Below are 17,475 nucleotides of genomic sequence, written 5' to 3'. Positions count from 1 at the left end.
TCCTACTCTATTCCCATGTCTTGCACCGCACTCCACTTCGATGGGTTCTTTCATAGGGCGGGTGAGAGAACAGAACATCAAGGAGACCAGAATCTATGCTTGGAAATTAATTGCACTCGTTTACATCTTCTGCCACCTTAGTCAACACCCACTTGGGACGTAATAAAAATCTATGGCATTGGATGGATTTCGTTGGTTGGGAGAGGGAAGTCGGGATACATATATAACGTGTCGATCGATCAGTTAATTTGGGATTGAAGACGACGGGTCTCGGCGTAGATGTCGTAAAAGCCAATTAGTGGTGGACGAGTGGAGGGATGAGGGATTATTATATTTAGGAGGTGGGTGGCCATCAACGCCTAGCTTTTGGCTGTCGACCTCGGTGCTTTTTTAGTCTTAGTATAATGAGCAAACAAAGGCGTAGCCGCTGCTGAGTGGACACCTCTCCACCTTTCCGTTAGGCTATTTTGTTCTTTTTCTCTTTTACCTTCAAGTGGGAGGAGGATGTGATGGCTCTCGCTCACCAAGTTTCTTCTTCTTGCTTCGGTTGGGGCATTGCAATTTTGAATGGTAAATTCCTTTTTATTAAAAAAAAAAAGGCTTTTTTAAGTTTGGTTCAACGTCTGAGATGAGCCAGTAAAATAGTACAAATATATAGATATAGTAAGATGGCTTTCCAAGCAAGTAAGAGAAAGAGACACTAATTGATTCTCCCAAAAGAGAACAAATCGGACCCAATACTTAGGACCTAAGAACCTTTTTGCAAGTATTCATCATGGGCTTCTCTCAAATTGATGCTGATGGGCTACAATATAGTTGGGCCTACAATGAATAGACTTGATGTAAACTTGTAAAGTTTATCGCGATAAAGGTTATAATTGTCTTGAAAGGAGAAGCTGAGAGAAAGAGACGCGCTAATTAATAGATAGAGTAGTACTCGGATGAGTAGTACTCTTAAAAGTTTTTAACTTGATAGCACAAAAGGTCAAAGGTCATTCTGCTCATTAAAATTAAAGTAAATATGCTAGTTGTAGTAGTAGTAAACAAATTTAGTACTCATCTCCTTCATCATCTTCCTCCCCATCACCTGACTCGAGTCCAACCTCCTCATAATCCTTCTCGAGCGCCGCAAGATCCTCCCTCGCTTCCGAGAACTCCCCTTCCTCCATCCCTTCGCCAACGTACCAATGGACGAATGCCCTCTTCGCGTACATTAGATCAAACTTATGATCGATCCTCGAGAACACCTCGGCGACGCTGGTCGAGTTGGAGATCATGCAAACGGCTCGCTGCACCTTGGCGAGGTCTCCGCCAGGTACGACGGTCGGCGGCTGGTAGTTGATCCCGCACTTGAAACCGGTTGGGCACCAGTCGACGAACTGGATGGTGCGCTTGGTCTTGATGGTCGCCACGGCGGCGTTGACGTCCTTGGGCACGACGTCGCCCCGGTACATGAGGCAGCACGCCATGTACTTCCCGTGCCGGGGGTCACACTTCGCCATCATCGACGACGGCTCGAACGCGCTGTTGGTGATCTCCGCCACCGAGAGCTGCTCGTGGTACGCCTTCTCCGCGGAGATCACGGGCGCATAGGAGGAGAGCATGAAGTGGATTCGCGGGTAGGGGACGAGGTTGGTCTGGAACTCGGTGACGTCGACGTTGAGGGCCCCGTCGAAGCGGAGGGAGGCGGTGAGGGATGAGATGACCTGGGAGACGAGGCGGTTCAGATTGGTGTAGGTAGGGCGCTCGATGTCGAGGGACCGGCGGCAGATGTCGTAGATGGCTTCGTTGTCGAGGAGGACGGACACGTCAGTGTGCTCCAGAAGGGAGTGGGTCGAGAGCACCGAGTTGTACGGCTCCACCACCGACGTGGACACCTGAGGGGAAGGGTAGACGGTGAAGCCGAGCTTCGACTTCTTCCCGTAGTCGACGGAGAGCCGCTCGAGGAGGAGGGACCCAAGCCCGGATCCGGTACCGCCTCCCACTGCGTGGAAGACCAAGAAACCTTGGAGTCCCGTACAGTTGTCCGCGAGTTTCCGGATGCGGTCCAAGCACAGGTCCACGATCTCCTTACCAACTTCATCAAAACAAAGATTTCAAGCTAAAGTTTTTATTTATTCATTCATTTATAAACTATGATGCCATGATTCATTACTTACTTGTGTAGTGGCCGCGGGCGAAGTTATTGGCCGCGTCCTCCTTCCCGCTGATGAGCTGCTCCGGGTGGAAGAGCTGGCGGTAGGCGCCGGTTCGTACCTCGTCGATCACCGTCGGCTCGAGGTCCACGAATACAGCACGGGGGACGTGCTTGCCGGCGCCGGTCTCGCTGAAGAAGGTGTTGAAGGCGTCGTCGCCTCCGCCGACCGTTTTGTCGCTCGGCATTTGGCCATCGGGCTGCAATATATCGCATACCAATTAAAACTTTACACTAAAATAAAAACACTAAAAACTATACGAGACGAAGACATATATACCTGGATGCCGTGCTCAAGGCAGTAGAGTTCCCAGCAAGCGTTGCCGACTTGGATCCCGGCTTGGCCGATGTGGATGGAGATGCACTCTCTCATGGTTAAACTTGATTCGGAGACTTAAAATTACAAGAGAGAGAGAGAGAGAGAGAGAGAGAGAGAGAGAGAGAGAGAGAGCAGTAGCGGAGGAAAGAGGGCTTCTTGCTAATTTGGCGTTTGCTAAGACGCCTGTGATTAAAGTGATGCGCAAAAAATACGGTGATAGGGGGAGATTTAAAGGCGGGCGGTTTGGAATTAGCCGTTGCTGCCCAATTCGAAATTTGAATTGGCGCCCAATGGATGTTGCCGTTATACGGTAAAAAGTGAGAGCGTTCCCCCCCATTTGAAATTTTGAATTTTAACCTGGACCCTCGTGCCCAATATTAAATGTTACATAGCACGTAATCCAAACGGCCCAATAAGCCATCTCCCAGAAAAAAGCCCACTGACCTTATGATGCTTTGGGTTAATGGATCAAAAGCTCGAATTAATTTGATTGAAATCTAGCCGAATGGAATCTTAGATGGAATAAATTAAATTTTATTTATTTAAAATAATAGTATTTTTTTAATAAATAAATAAATAAAAATGGAGTCTTATAAAACGGAGCTTAATTGAGCCGGTCATCCATATTCCATATATTGGAGATATTAGGAGCCAATCAACATCTGGCTAACGTCTAGTAGATTACAAATCCAGAAGCTTATTGACAATTTTAGGTGCCCAAAATATTCACACGGATCTAAAGATAAATATTAGAGATATGAGGGACAATCGTGTGACATCAACCAAATCAACTCATATCTCTGGGGAAGGACTATATTGTGACAAATTGATAGAGGCGAAGGGGACCCACCATGTGATCTAAGTTTTAATACCTCAAATGATGTGCCCTCGTGCTCTTAACTTATTTGGCACTACGATTAATATCCAGTGACTGTTAATTTAAACCCTTCCTACAACCCAAACCACTTTACTTACTCACTTACTCACAGCTAAAAACTTTTAAACTATCAACATTTACTACTACGATTTTTAATGTGTCATGAAATCTCTGTGGTCTCACAAAAATGCAATTCTGTTAATTAGATTTAATTAATTATACTTAGATTCATAAAAAAATATATTGTTCTTGTATAAATTAATTAAAAGCTATTCGATATTTTACTTAATATTATGGTATAAGGAAAATTTAATATTTTTATTCACAAATATTTTATGCCTTTAGTATCAAGAAATAGTACTTTTTAAGTCGTTCGCATGTGTTTATTAGTTTTAACAACAATACGATAGGAATATTATATTAAAAACAAACTATAATTGCACGGAATGTTGAAAGAGCCAATAGATTTTAGGGGTAATTTTGATTTAGTTCTTAACAACAATTACGTTTCAATATATATACATATATAATTTTATTGGGCTCTACAAAGGAATTAAATCTTTCAAACATTGGCTCTTTAGCCACTCTTCTTTCTTAGAATTGAATATCTATAGATTGTGCTAAATAAATAATATCAAGGTTTCTTTCATGAGCAGGATAAATAATATGAAAGCAATGTCTCCATTCAAGAATGTACTAAGTAAGGACTGATCCCTCGCTGGATCCTCTCTGTAATCCAGTTATTTGAACAAATGTAACTATCTACAGATTTGTTGTTTATATGTATATAAAAAAATAATTTAAAATCTAATCATGTGAGATAGTGAGATTTATGGAGATTTCTCTGTCATGTTTTGTAATTAAGCCTGACAATTTCTCTTTTGTCACAGTTTGTGATGTTGGGAGTATTTGATTAGAGAATTAATGAGCGGCAACACGTCATTGTTTGGCTTGCATGCGCAAGTCACGAGTCCACGTCCTCTTAACTATCCAAACGACTTGCCTCGTGATTTTGCCACAGTGGCCGGATTTGTACGTGCATGAGCTCTCCTCCTCATTGGAGGAGGAGTCACTCACTGTCCACGTCAATTCAGATTCTCCCAAGGACGTATAAAGATTTCTCCCCCCCCCCCCCTCTCCTCCTCCCCGCTACCCGTATATATTAATATTAATAATAAACTTTGTATTAATGAACAGTATTTATTTATGACTCTGGACTAGGGTGAAAACGGGTCGGATTAACTCCGACACGACCCGTTATCCGACCCGACTCGGAATCGGATTCGGATAAAAAATTTCTATCCGACTCGGATTCGGATTCAGATACGGATAGAATTTTTGAAAAAAATTCGGATACGGATTCGAATACGGGTCGGATAAATTTTTCGGATTCGGATACGGATATCGGATATCCGTTTACCCGTATATTTTTTTTAAATGATTTACAGTTTTTAGTTTGCTTATTTAAATAGTAAGTATTAATATTATTACTAATAATACATTATATATTATTTATAGAGATTAATTTATCTAATTTTATATATTTGACATACAAAAAAATTATTTGTTGTAAAACTCTTAATAATTTTATGTTAATTATATTTAAATAAAATATTTTAATTATTTTAATTTTAATTAATATTCGTTTAATATCCGATTCTTTATCCGAAAATTATCCGTATCAGTTTAGTTAGGATATGGTTTTAAATTTTGCTATCCGTCCAATATCCGTATCCGAATCCGTATCCGAACTAAAAATACGAATCCGGATATGGATTGAGCACTATCCGATCCATATCCGATCCGTTTTCATCTCTACTCTGGACTCCGTAGATAAAATTAAACACGTGATTTAAAGTAAGCGATATTGTAAAAATTAGATTCTCTCTTTTAATTAATTTGTATGGGGTATAGCTGGCGACGGATAGGCTACAAAGGGCATCTAGGGTTCCAACTTCTACGGTCCATGATGTCATGTTCCCAAGGGGACCTAGATTTGCTTTAATGTTATGTATGTGACTTCCCTATGGGTTGCTGTTTGCTAAGCTAGCTAGTTGAGGAGATGTCTAAATTAGCTCGCTGGCTCGCTGCCCACCTCACCTCAGTGTTGGCTACTTTGACTTGCATCCAATTAAGTTCATTAGCTTGAAAGATTAATTAGAGTTATTAGAACTAATTCCTGGATTCTTAATATAAAGAAAACGAGATCTGATAAAAAAAAAAGAGACTCAGTTGCTAATTTGGAGATCAACATCAGAATTGTTTCCATTTTCAGAAAGAAAACTCACGTGCTCCGGGGCCCCACCAAACATGGGTTAGGATACTACTCTAGGCTTCATATTGTATAGATGGGCACGCAACTGGTTGCTAAAATATTTGAAGCTTAATGTTTAAATTTTAAATTCCATAAACATTGTTAGTGTTAATTAATCTACAACGACGAGCCACTTAACATCGGATCAAGTCCGTCGAACGTTTATTCCATTGCTTTAGAAGGCGTGATGCGTTCCAATCTATGATCTGGGTTTGTTTGAATAGATTCATTAGGAATATTCTACTGGACTCGCACACTCTTTCTAATTAAATTAAACATAATTAATCGATTTAAGCTACAACTAGTCAACGATCCCCATCAAATCAAACAACTTGCATGTCTAAACTTTTCCATCTATTGAATAATTAGAGTACTTCAGCTAACTATATAAGCTGAACAACATGAGACAAGTGGCATCTATAATTTTATAAGAAAATAATAATAATAATAATAATAATAATAATAATTCGAATGTAGTGTGAAAAAAGAGTTAAACTTAAAAATATTTGTATATCTAAAATAAAATCTAATAAGTATCTATTCATTGTAGTGTAGTGGTGTAGATGTATCAAAATTATGATAAATGAATGAGCATGAATATACTTTATGATTAGCCTACAATAGCATTTACGGAAGAGATTGGATATATATTTAATTAACTCTATAATTAGTCTATAGACTCATAATTTATAAGAAAAGAACAAGGAAAAGTAAGTTACAAAACTTAGCTTCCTAGTGCTCTCCTGGCGCCTAAGCGGATACTGGAACACTACTGCTTTCCTGATTGGCAATAAATTATTAAAAAAATGTTCTAACAGCGAGAAAAAAATAAATAATTAAGCTGGCAATGTAACATGGCCTGCGTGTGATTAACTGACACCAACCCCTTTACTATTATTATTCTTTTGATTAAGTGAACTTTAATTAACTAACATAGCTCAGATACAAAGCATTCCTCCTCTTAACTTTAAAATTCTACCCCACAACTTGCAAACATCCCATGAGATTAAACCAAGGATCTCTCTCTCTCTCTCTCTCTCTCCCCTAATATATATCTATATATATAGATCCAACAAAATCCTCTAGATAAAGCCAGGACAGTTTAACTCTAGCATTGCCCAACAATATATACTATTGGTTGCGCATCTGATCACCAAACTCTGCAACACTAAGCCGCAGCATTACAAAGTAGTGAGACGATGTCAAGCAGCAGATCGAGATCGCGGCGTTCGGGTTCTTCGGGGATCAGTGAGGACCAGATCAATGATCTAGTCTCCAAGTTGCAAGCTTTGCTCCCTGAGTCTAGCTCTCGGAACAACGATAGGGTAAAGTTGAAGCCATTCGTATCAGATATATATGTATATATATCTCATACCTTCCATTGATCTCTGCACTTTAATTAGTTTGCAAACAAGTTTTTGAACTGTGAATTTTCCATCGTTTTTAGGTGTCGGCTGCTAAAGTTCTCCAAGACACATGCAATTATATCAGAAGCTTGCAAGAGGAGGTAGAGGACTTGAGCGAGAAGCTCGCAGAGTTACTCAGCACGATGACGAGCGATCAGGCCGAGATTATTAGGAGTCTTCTTATGTAATATGTTTGCGTTTTTTAGTACATATCTTCTTACTTCTTGATCTCATTTTGTTTGGGGAATTCCTTCTTTAACTTAATGGAGGATTAAGTTTTTAAACCAGAGATGGCATAGTGGGATCAAGTATATATATCAGCAGCTACTTCGCGATGTACTAATGCTTGTGTTAGAAAGCAATGCTAGCACGAGAATGGAAGGTTATGATACATGCTTATTATGTTCGCAAAAATGGATGCCTTTTTCTTCTTCTTCTTCTTTCTTCTTCTCTTTCTTTTGCTGGTTCACGAATCGCCATTGAATTACCATGAGGAATATGTTTTATATATATATTTTCTTCTGACTTGACTATTAATAGGATATCATGTTTCATGTACGAAAAAAAGAGAAAAGAAAATGGGATTCTTTATTCCAGATCTCACTAGTATTAATTAAACCATTAATTAATTAGCTTCATGATTAACAATTTCGAAGTAGAATCTCAGCTGATTTGTCGCTCCTCAGCATTAATTAGGCATGGGTTCATGGAAATATAATACTAACTACTTTAAAGCCCAATATTTAATTTTATTATTAAGTCAACTTTAACAGGCGACAAAATTATCCAACTGGGGATTGATTCAAGGTCTTTAAATATATTTCCCAATTGTAATTAATACTTTATTAACTCCTAATTAGGCATGACCAGTTTAATGGGCCTTGCAGAGAAAGAGGCCTCCATTTCTTCATGGGCTAAACGTTAAGAAAAAAAAAAGAAACCCTATCAGGTACCGTCTGATCTGATGCTGACGGCTCTGACCGAGCCACGAGACCGTACCGACCAGTCTATTCGGCATCAACGACTGGCCACCAACCAAACGACCCTCAGCTTGCTTACGAACGAACAGCAATACAGGTGAAGGCCTCGTCAGACGCTGACGTGTACAGTGTTGGTCGGCCCAGTAGAGCCCAAAAATGGCGTTAACTTTTTGTTAGCCCAACAAGAGCGTTACACGTATAACGCCGGAGAGAGCAGGGGAGGGGGGGATTTAAATTGGGATTTGGTCAAAAGTCTCCATCTCTCTTGTTCCACGTATGTATATATATATATATATATATATATATATATATATATATAAATATTGATCACAGAATCTAAGCCATAAGCACTTAAGATCTTGTTCTTTATACGTTAAATTTACGAAAAAGAATTCGTTTAAGGTTTTTTTTTTTTCCTTCGTGAAGTAAGTCATTACCACCCCTCGTCTTAGATTCTTCCTCTCTGACTTAGGTTCTTTTTAAGTACTCTTTTGTGATCATCTTATAGTACTAATCCTTCTGATACAACTTCGCACTTTCAAACTAAGACCGCAGCACAACAATAACCATCTTCTCATCATGCTTAAGTTGAAATAACCATGCATGCATGCATTCATGCATACATCAACTTTGCTATGAACTACCATAACGATCCAAAAAGGTTGGGCGATTCCATCCCATCATGATAAAACCAGCATGTGATGATTAATCGCATCGAGGGGTCCTCCTCGGATCCTCATGGCCGTAGTATTCTCGATCCATGTTCTTGTTCACAGTACAACATGAGCATCTGTTGTCTATCTCAATCCAAAGCCATTTGATAGAGCCCGTCATCTCTTTCCCTTTCACCAATGTCAATGTTGTTGGAACTGTGAGCAGCCATGTTTGAGAACCATCTGACCTGCAATGGCAATACTCCATCTTCCTCTTTCCCTCCCATCTATTTCCAGAACTCGCTTCCTCAGATTCTTGACGCCAACCAGGAGGACCTACTCCTTGACTGCTCACAGGCAGGGGAGAAGAAGAGGAGGCTAAGTCTAGAGCAAGTGAGGACTTTGGAGAATAACTTTGAGATGGGGAGCAAATTAGAGCCAGAGAGGAAGATTCTCTTGGCAAGAGCACTTGGATTGCAGCCCAGGCAAATTGCCATCTGGTTCCAGAATAGGAGAGCTAGGTGGAAGACCAAGCAGTTGGAGAAGGATTACGATGAATTGACCAAGCAATTCGAGATCATCAAAGCTGAGAACGAGGCCCTTCAAGCCCACAACAAGAGGCTTCAATTCGAGGTAATTAAAGTCATAATTCTTGGAGTACAGGTACTAAATCCAATCCTTTTTATATATATATATATAGCATCGATCCTTTTCTCTATATATTGTTTCAGATAATGGCACTTAAAGGAGGAGAGACGTCATCCGAGGCCATCAACCTCAACAAAGAAACGGAGGGATGTGGCAGTTTCAAAAGTGAGAATAGCACAGATATCAACAACGTGGATATCTCAAGAGTATCACAAATCTTTATCCCCCCAAGTCCCAAGCAGAGCAAGTCCTTTGATATGCAAACTTATAAGCCATCGAGCGTTGCCCAACTCCTCCAAATCTCCTCCAAATCTGAAGCAAAGCAAGTCCAAGATGACAACCACCTTTCCAATATATTTTGTACCACGGATGACCAGTCGGGTCTCTGGACATGGTCAGATCACCAAAATCTCCATTAATGCATGGTATTCTAAGTGTTGCTTGTATCATATACAACGAGATCTACGCATGAAAGGAATTAATTCTACGTCAATCATATAACCTTGTGCATTAACTAGTGTGCGAAGGAAGAGCCCCATCAATTTGAATAAGATAGTATCCAACAGGTTAGAGGTTAATACTAATATATATATATATATATATATACTAGTCATACATCTTAAAGTAAGCTATAGCTTGTGTAGTAGCTCTCTTACCTTTTTGGTTAATTTCCTTCATGGCCTACAAATGAAGTGCTTCTCTCTCTTGCTTGTCGCAATTAATCAACTTATTATTATTACTATTATTGATTATTTTATTACTTCGTAGAAAGCTCTGGAGTTCATTTAATTAATCAGCTTTAGGGGAATTAATTGAAACAAGGTACAAGAAAAATCAAAAGAAATTGATCAAATAATGATTGCCAACCTTACCATGTGACACCACTGCCAACCGCACTTGATCCCCACGTGCCCCATATATATATGATATGATATAATATAATATAATATATATATAATTATTAACAACCACCAAAGTCGTGTCAGATCTTTTATATAAATTAGACCCACTGATCTCTGTTGAAAGCTGAGATCTATCATCTCCGCTTGTCGCTTAGCTGTTAGGATTGTCAAAATAATCAAGCCAGGAATTTTCAATTTAATTAGGGTTTAATTTAGCCCAACTTGAGCTCAAAGTTAATTTATATATAAATAAAAAATATTTAATTCAAACTTAATTCGGTTAGATTCATAGTTCTAAATAGAGTTAAATTAGATTCAAAATTAATTCAATCCGAGCTTGAATAATAGCTGGTGAGTTCTGCAATTCTTGAATGTAGAAATTTACTCCCAGAGTTCTTTTAACTTTAACGTTGTTAATATATACATGTTATTACTATAGTTTAGTGGTTAAATTCTATAGATTCAGACTAAAAAGATATATAGGATAAATATAAAAAAATTATTAGCTGTGTGAAATCATGAATAGGTAGCTAAATCATGTCCGGAAGATCATAAGACAAGCCCTCGTGGCTTCTCCAGACATTAGTGGGTCAGACTATCACTCCTGTTATACACTCATCCTCTGTACTCAGCCACTCATAAGTCTTAAAAGAGTACTGGCATAACGTGGACTATGAGATTTTACTGTGAGGAGTGAGAATTCACAGTTCGTTCTTGCAATATGACTAGTACGATCATCTACTTTCATGGTCACAAATGACGAGGTGTGACGAGCCCTTTTCCAGAGAAAGCCCCATGCATGCAACCTTCCTTTGAAAAAGAGGAAAAGAAAAGAAAAGAAAAGAAAAGAAACTTTTCATTTGATCTCAAGCCCAATTCCTTTTTCTAGGATTCCGTAAGCTTCGGATGGCAGAAACAAGAAGCTTGGCAGAAATTTAGCTGCAACTCTACCTAATACTTCCAATACCTTGTGGTGTAGACTCTGATGAAGAAGAAGAAGAAGAATGCCAGTATGGCATGCATGTGGTTCTCCATGTTCATAGAAGCATGGAAAAGATAAGCTTTTGTCTCGAGGAGAACATGGAAATTTATCTCTTTTCAACACGCATTCCAGCCTCTGCGAACATTGGATTCAACAAAATAATGGCACGAATTTTGGCGCCGACTGGAACTTTTAGAAGCATAATGACCATAGATACATGGCATATGAATCCCATCCATTTGTCAAAATTGATAACTTTGGATCCCCTAGAAGCAATGCGTTCAAATTTGGAGCTATATTTCACCCATGCGTTGCATGAGGTTGTAAACTGTTCAAGAAAAAGAACAATCGACATCCAACCTTCCTATTTAATTTTCTCACAAGGTCCATATTCAAGCCCAAATTTTGGTTGATCGGCACAAGAACCCAATAAGAGTTCGGCCCCATGACTACTCAGGCCCAGCTCAAACCTTGGAAGTTTCAATATGTAGGAAAACAATTTGATTGCTGAGCAAGAAAGAAAACCTCTTATTGTTCACTTGATCACGATCAATTTGCTCAATCGCTAGAAGTTGAACTTGTACACCATGTTATGTTTGTAGACCTCTCCGGGATTCACAATCTCGGAAGGGAAGTTTGGATGGTTCACAGCATCTGGGAAATCCTGCGTCTCAAGGCACAGACCAGCGTACTTACCATAAACATACCCACCCTTCCCTGTTACATTGCTTAAATACGTTCCAGTGTAAAATTGAACCCCAGGCTGGTTGGACCAAACCTTGAGCTCCCTTCCTGATCGAGCATCGCTGACGACCGCCACTTCCCTCATCCCGTCAAAATTCCGCGGTGAGTTGAGTACATAATTGATGTCATATCCATAAGTTAGCTCTTGGATGCGGCTTCCAACCATCATCGGTCTACGGAAGTCGTAAGGCGTACCCGAAACAGTTATGATCTTCCCTGTCGGGATGAGGTTTTCGTCAACCGGAGTGTATTCATCTCCAAGGATTTGAACAGAGTGAGACAGGATTGTGCCACTGTCATGACCCCCAAGGTTCCAGTAGCTGTGCTGAGCTAAGTTCACTGGGGTAGCCTTGTTCAGGGCAGTAGCGTTCATATATACACTGAGTTCATAGGAAGAGGATATCTTATATGTCACATAGACATCAAGATCACCAGGAAAGCCTGTTGTTATTATCAATCAGTAAGCATCAAGCTTAATATAAAGAACAAGAATAACGATACCAAGAAGAGATATATACCTTGTTCTCCATCAAAACTATGATAGTATAATGTGATGTAAGGGAATTCACCATCTACTTTCTCCGTCACAGTCCAGATGACCTGGCTGAAACCTCTATGCCCACCTAATCAAAACGATTAAGGAAATTACTATGTGATATACATCAAATATATCCTTCCAAATCTTTAATGTAAACTAACTTACCATGGAGCGAATTAATGCCACTGTTAATATACAATCTGTATACTTTTCCATCTAAGACAAAACGCCCCCTTGCAATTCTATTAGCAACTCTTCCGACAAGTCCTCCGAAATAAGTAGTATCATTCTGTCATATTAAATGACATATAACAAGAAACCAATGGTCAGGAGATTCCTAAAGGAGGCAGTTGAAATAATCTTTTCATGTCAAACTAGTTGGCATAAGAATTTAATAGAGACCAACATTATGTGGTCCATATCAACATAAATATTATTATGCTAAGACCCATTTGGCCTATTATTATTACTAGCCCTAGATTAGCTTTTGCCGAGAGTATCGACAAGCCTCATATCCTTAATTTTAGTGCAGTTTCCTCTATGAAGCAAAATTTTCCTTCACACCCTGTGTAACTGTGTTATTGATTTATTATGTGTAAAAGCCTGTTTTTGACTATTTCGAAATTGAAAAGGTATTGGAAGGGGAATATTCTCCTCTTTTCAAACTTACATGCATGATTCTGAATTTTTTTGGATGAAACTTGATATCATAGAAAAGATAAGGAAACCTCACTCAGAAGCCGCATATGGTGGGAATAAGTTATTCCTAGATATACTACATTATGTAAAGGAATACACGGACACAAACAGCAAAGCTTAAGATAAAAATATAGGCAGGTCATGGCTTATCTTATTTCTTCAAGCAAAGTTCCAACTTGGGAATGATAACTTCCAGATATGTATATTGGAAAATGTGTCTCTTATTGAATATTAAAACCAAGAAGTTCAAATCTGAACAAGACTCGCAATTACACAGAAAATACGACTCTGCCAAATTGGCTGTTCTTAGAGCTAAAGGAATGATCAAAAGAAAGAGATTAAGTATTGGTTAATCTTACAATATAAGGACCAATTCCATCATAGCCCAGTACCACATCAGCCAAATTCCCTGAAGAAAAAGTGGGGGGAAAGATAAAATTTTGCAGCAAAAGTTGAAGAAAGGAAAAGGAACAAAAGATACATCACAGTAATAAATTCTGGAGAAAACCCAAGAAGGATCTACACCTTTTGAATCCGGAAGAACAACCGAAGTAATGGTGGCACCCCAGTTGGTGACCTTCACAGAGAAATCCTTCTTCTTGAGCTCATATATCCCAACCTTCTTCCTTAGGGATGCAGTGGAACCACTCACAAATGCTAAGGCAAGGAGAGAGAGGAAAAGGAGGATCAATGGAGGTCTAGCCATGGCTGGAAAAGGAGAAGAGCGAGACCCCTTTAAATGTGCAAGATAAAAAGAGAACTTTTTGGAATGCCAACAAAATACTCAACAAAAGTCCAGAACGGATAAGGACACAAAAGACAGCATCAGATAAATTTAAGAATTGTTCACCGGAATGAGTTAAGTTTTTGTCCTCGCCTCGCACAATGCGAGTGGATCAAACTCTTGTGGTGGACTTAACGTTTATAGACGAGTGGTTTAACAAGGCCCAACTTTTCCAACCTTCATACCTTTCTTGACCTTGAAATTGGACTTACGACACTTTTCCACATCTCGGATGTGACCTCGCAGTTGACCCACTGAAACCATTGACTCGCAAGAGCTACGTTATCCTACGTGGCCCGTTTGGTTGTATAAACATAGCATACAACTTTATTTGTTGGAATATTAAGAAATAGAAAACAAGCACTTATCTTTATCAAAAGCTCTATTTAATTAACCCAGCTCTTGATCTTGGCGTGTATCGAGTGGTACCCGGAGTTCCCCCAAACACTTCACTACAGCTCTCAGTGAAGAATAATTAGAGCCCTAATGAAGTGCTTGGAGAGAACTCCAGGGAACAGCCAACTTGCTCGTTTAATAGGACTTCAAGAAAGGCTCCATTTAGAAAGCAAACAAAGAAAGCCCATGCAACTCTGTAACTATGTTAGGTGCCACCTAGAGTTCCCCCAAACACTTCACTCCAGCTCTCGGTGAATAATTAGAGCCCCAGTGAAGTGCTTGAAGAGAACTCCAGGGGACAACGAACTCCCTCCTGAGTAGCTCACTACCAACTTAGCTTGGAGATCACTTCCCTCACGCTTCTTATTTATAGCAGTGCATGCTGCGTTCTATAGTAGAACGCATCCCTTAGTATTGCGATGAAGCAAATGCAACTTAGACGAGCGAGTGTACCTAGCCTCATTTCTAGCCCAAATGAAGGAGAGGGAATCCCATGAATCTATGAGCATGAATTTTTACGAGCTAATTGTGAACAACTTTTCTCTCCCTGTCCTCCTCTCAGAGATGCCAACTTCTTGAGCAAGTAGAGAGAGAATTCTTTGCACCAAAAGTTCTTCTATCCATTTCCTGGGACCAATTGCCTATGTGGATAGATTCCTACCAGAGACTCGTACAAGTTTGAGATACCTAAAGGCCCATTACGTATGTAGAGATGGATACTCGATAGATCTCACGAAACGTGAGTAAAAGAAAGCGTCTAAGTTCAGTGAATGTGCTTGGCAACGTGGAGTTTGGAATCTCATGCTCAGCATAAAGAAAAGTTAGATTACGTTATCGCGAGAGTAGGTCAGTGAGCAAATTATCAAATATTCCAGCTATTAATAGGGTTCAAATACCTTTCTTTGGTGTGTAAGTCGATGGCTATTGCTTATAGGAAGTAGATGAGTTATGGATGCTTTGGCCTTGTGAAGAAGTGTATGGTTTTTTTTTAGGCTCAATTCAAGCTAGCGTTCCAAGTGCAATGCTTGGAAATATGTTGTTATCATTTAGAGAGACTTGCAAATTTGTATTCAAATGTCAAGGGAGTTTTCTTTTCGTAAGTCACACGTATAAATAACTTATGATGGATTTTAGAGTTTGATAAGAGAGAAAATATGATAGAGCTTTTGTAAGAGTAGAGGGCTTTGTGAAAGTGCAATCCTCTATTATATTTAGAAGAGATTAGAGACTTAAAATAAATATTTATATTATATTTGCATCTCTACAAGATTGGAGGCCTGGAAACATCGTATTTGCATTTTTACTGGTGGATAAAAGATTTGCAATTCCTCGTGGACATAGACATATTATCGATTCATGTAGATTTTAGGCCATGCAGCTACTTATGTTTGTCTTAAAAGTACATTTCGGTTTGATGCACAGATCAAAGTAATGAGTGGAGCTGGCATATGATGAAAAAATTTGCAAAGAGAGATTGAATGAGATTAATTATAATATTGCCTAATAAGAAACACACAACATGGGAGCATTTGTCATCAATTTTAGTCTGCTTAGTTAAGGTAATAGGTATAAACACGAGCCATTTAATTATCGAATCGGGGTAAGTGAGTCCTTAGGACCCTATTATCTCAAACCCAAATACATTGAAAGCTTTATTGTTCATGTCGGATCAAAACTTGCCATCCATTCCATGAGACTTAGTTAACAATTACTATCCTAAATCAACTCTAGAGCTATGCTAGGTTTTCAAAAACAAAATTTCTATATTCCTCCCCTTAAATGGACTCTCTCCACTGGCGCAGATGCTAGTGATCTTCTGCTTCTTCTCTCCTCTAGCTAAACGGATTGGGAGGATGAGAGAGGTTTTTCTTTCCCTCCTAGGAGAATCTTTTCCTTCTCGATCTTCTTTTATCTTCTTTGCCCTTACCTTCTTTCCTTCCTCTCTTCTTCTCGTCATGTTCTCTTCTCTTTTCTTAGTTAGCTCTCTTCTTTTTCTTCACCATTAGCTCTTGCCACCTAACGCTAGGAGCCATCGCCAAATCCATAGTGCTCAAGGCTTGCAAGACGTAGTGAAGCGTCTCCTTTTTTTACTTTAGTTTTGTGTAGGTGTGCTTCACGAGTAGCCAGAATCCTCGAAGGTCATGATAGAGCCACTGAAAGCTAAGCATAGCAACTCGGGCAGGGTTTTTTATTTTATCTATATATGCCATTTGAGCATGATACAATATATTTTCTTATTGTATTATAATTTTCTGCCGAGCAGCATAGCTTGTTTAAATTATTTCTTTTATACATTTCTTTGTAGATTAGGTCTGCAAATATCTGTTTGGAATGAATGGCAATTGATACAATTAAAAAGTGTCCAGTTTTGGTCATGGCCACCGCCGTTGGGAGAGAAGAGGGCAAACAAATACTTTTAATCTTGATCAAACACTAATAAATCATAACTATGTACTAAAAGTAATCTTTTAATCTTTCATTTCTTATGAACCAAACAAACCTCATTCAGTTTGCATGAAAGATAAATGACTTTAAATATATGTAAAGAAAGGATTCGTGATCCAGATAAAAACGCATTGGTTCCTTGATAATTGTGTACAGTGAACAGCCACAGTAAGGCCCCCACGTACATGGAAATCCCTTGGTGCTCCACTTTCCCCATACTCACTCTTTCGGTCTTTCCTCTCTATGACTATAATAAAATTAATAAATAAGAAGAGAGAATTTATTTCACCTTATTCAGACTTTGAAGACTTTTTAGGGTGTCTTTATTTGAAGAATATAAAAATGTGATTGAATTAGTTATTCTGTGGGCCTCGTATAATTTCATGTTTGATATAAAATTAATAGATATGATTAGAAGTATATTATATCTTGTCATTCCACTTAAGAGGCGGGATGATATATTCCGAGTGAAAGGATAAGACATTATTATTATATTACATTTATATAAAAATAATAAATTTAGATATATGAATAGCAAAATTGACAATCTTAGTTATTTAGATTTTATTTATTTTAATATTAAAAAACATTTTT

At 38.8% G+C, this 17,475-nt stretch overlaps 4 protein-coding genes across 5 annotated transcripts; 2 read left to right on the top strand and 2 right to left on the bottom strand.

Annotated features, from left to right (window-relative positions):
* Nucleotides 1-837: 837 nt before the first annotated feature.
* On the bottom strand, nucleotides 838-2,718 carry LOC140777007 (tubulin alpha-1 chain). Of its 2 annotated transcripts, XM_073120907.1 has the most exons (4): nucleotides 2,475-2,718; nucleotides 2,160-2,394; nucleotides 1,246-2,077; nucleotides 838-1,163 (listed from the first exon to the last, which is right to left on the bottom strand). In XM_073120907.1, exons 1-4 carry the CDS (start codon nucleotides 2,565-2,567, stop codon nucleotides 1,025-1,027), a joined length of 1,299 nt encoding a protein of 432 aa, XP_072977008.1. In that variant the 5' UTR covers nucleotides 2,568-2,718; the 3' UTR covers nucleotides 838-1,024. The 2 variants fall into 2 exon arrangements, with proteins under 2 accessions (XP_072977008.1, XP_072977007.1); XM_073120906.1 differs by having other exon boundaries at nucleotides 838-2,077; nucleotides 2,475-2,717.
* A 4,071-nt stretch (nucleotides 2,719-6,789) lies between these two features.
* On the top strand, nucleotides 6,790-7,511 carry LOC140779361 (transcription factor ILI6-like). The gene is made up of 2 exons (XM_073124385.1): nucleotides 6,790-7,029; nucleotides 7,152-7,511. The coding sequence occupies exons 1-2, from the start codon at nucleotides 6,904-6,906 to the stop codon at nucleotides 7,296-7,298; spliced, it is 273 nt and encodes a 90-aa protein (XP_072980486.1). The 5' UTR covers nucleotides 6,790-6,903; the 3' UTR covers nucleotides 7,299-7,511.
* Nucleotides 7,512-8,823: 1,312 nt separating this feature from the next.
* Nucleotides 8,824-9,924, top strand: LOC140779239 (homeobox-leucine zipper protein ATHB-13-like). Its single transcript, XM_073124240.1, has 2 exons — nucleotides 8,824-9,376; nucleotides 9,475-9,924. Exons 1-2 carry the CDS (start codon nucleotides 8,972-8,974, stop codon nucleotides 9,808-9,810), a joined length of 741 nt encoding a protein of 246 aa, XP_072980341.1. The 5' UTR covers nucleotides 8,824-8,971; the 3' UTR covers nucleotides 9,811-9,924.
* Nucleotides 9,925-11,551: 1,627 nt separating this feature from the next.
* Nucleotides 11,552-14,619, bottom strand: LOC140779965 (uncharacterized). Its single transcript, XM_073125324.1, has 5 exons — nucleotides 13,782-14,619; nucleotides 13,616-13,665; nucleotides 12,723-12,846; nucleotides 12,538-12,642; nucleotides 11,552-12,460 (listed from the first exon to the last, which is right to left on the bottom strand). Exons 1-5 carry the CDS (start codon nucleotides 13,960-13,962, stop codon nucleotides 11,841-11,843), a joined length of 1,080 nt encoding a protein of 359 aa, XP_072981425.1. The 5' UTR covers nucleotides 13,963-14,619; the 3' UTR covers nucleotides 11,552-11,840.
* Nucleotides 14,620-17,475: the final 2,856 nt, after the last annotated feature.

This window comes from Typha angustifolia, chromosome 15 (genome assembly GCF_048772165.1).
Source record: "Typha angustifolia cultivar Huaian chromosome 15, ASM4877216v1, whole genome shotgun sequence".
Classification (NCBI taxonomy): Eukaryota; Viridiplantae; Streptophyta; class Magnoliopsida; order Poales; family Typhaceae; genus Typha; species Typha angustifolia.
The sequence above is the reverse complement of the archived record's forward strand: the minus strand, read 5'-3'. Positions and strand labels throughout refer to the sequence as shown.

Bases quoted from the DNA above. Each gene is read 5' to 3' on its own strand.
- LOC140777007 (XM_073120906.1), bottom strand. From the start codon at position 2,567: ATGAGAGAGTGCATCTCCATCCACATCGGCCAAGCCGGGATCCAAGTC. The intron at 2,395-2,474 runs GTATATATGTCT...GATATATTGCAG, and splicing joins GCCTTGAGCACGGCATCCAG to CCCGATGGCCAAATGCCGAG. The intron at 2,078-2,159 runs GTAAGTAATGAA...GTTTTGATGAAG, and splicing joins CGCCCGCGGCCACTACACAA to TTGGTAAGGAGATCGTGGAC.
- LOC140779361 (XM_073124385.1), top strand. From the start codon at position 6,904: ATGTCAAGCAGCAGATCGAGATCGCGGCGTTCGGGTTCTTCGGGGATC. The intron at 7,030-7,151 runs GTAAAGTTGAAG...CATCGTTTTTAG, and splicing joins GCTCTCGGAACAACGATAGG to GTGTCGGCTGCTAAAGTTCT.
- LOC140779965 (XM_073125324.1), bottom strand. From the start codon at position 13,962: ATGGCTAGACCTCCATTGATCCTCCTTTTCCTCTCTCTCCTTGCCTTA. The intron at 12,847-13,615 runs GTAAGATTAACC...TTAATATGACAG, and splicing joins ATGGAATTGGTCCTTATATT to AATGATACTACTTATTTCGG. The intron at 12,643-12,722 runs GTAAGTTAGTTT...CGTTTTGATTAG, and splicing joins TGGCATTAATTCGCTCCATG to GTGGGCATAGAGGTTTCAGC.
- LOC140779239 (XM_073124240.1), top strand. From the start codon at position 8,972: ATGTTTGAGAACCATCTGACCTGCAATGGCAATACTCCATCTTCCTCT. The intron at 9,377-9,474 runs GTAATTAAAGTC...ATATTGTTTCAG, and splicing joins ACAAGAGGCTTCAATTCGAG to ATAATGGCACTTAAAGGAGG.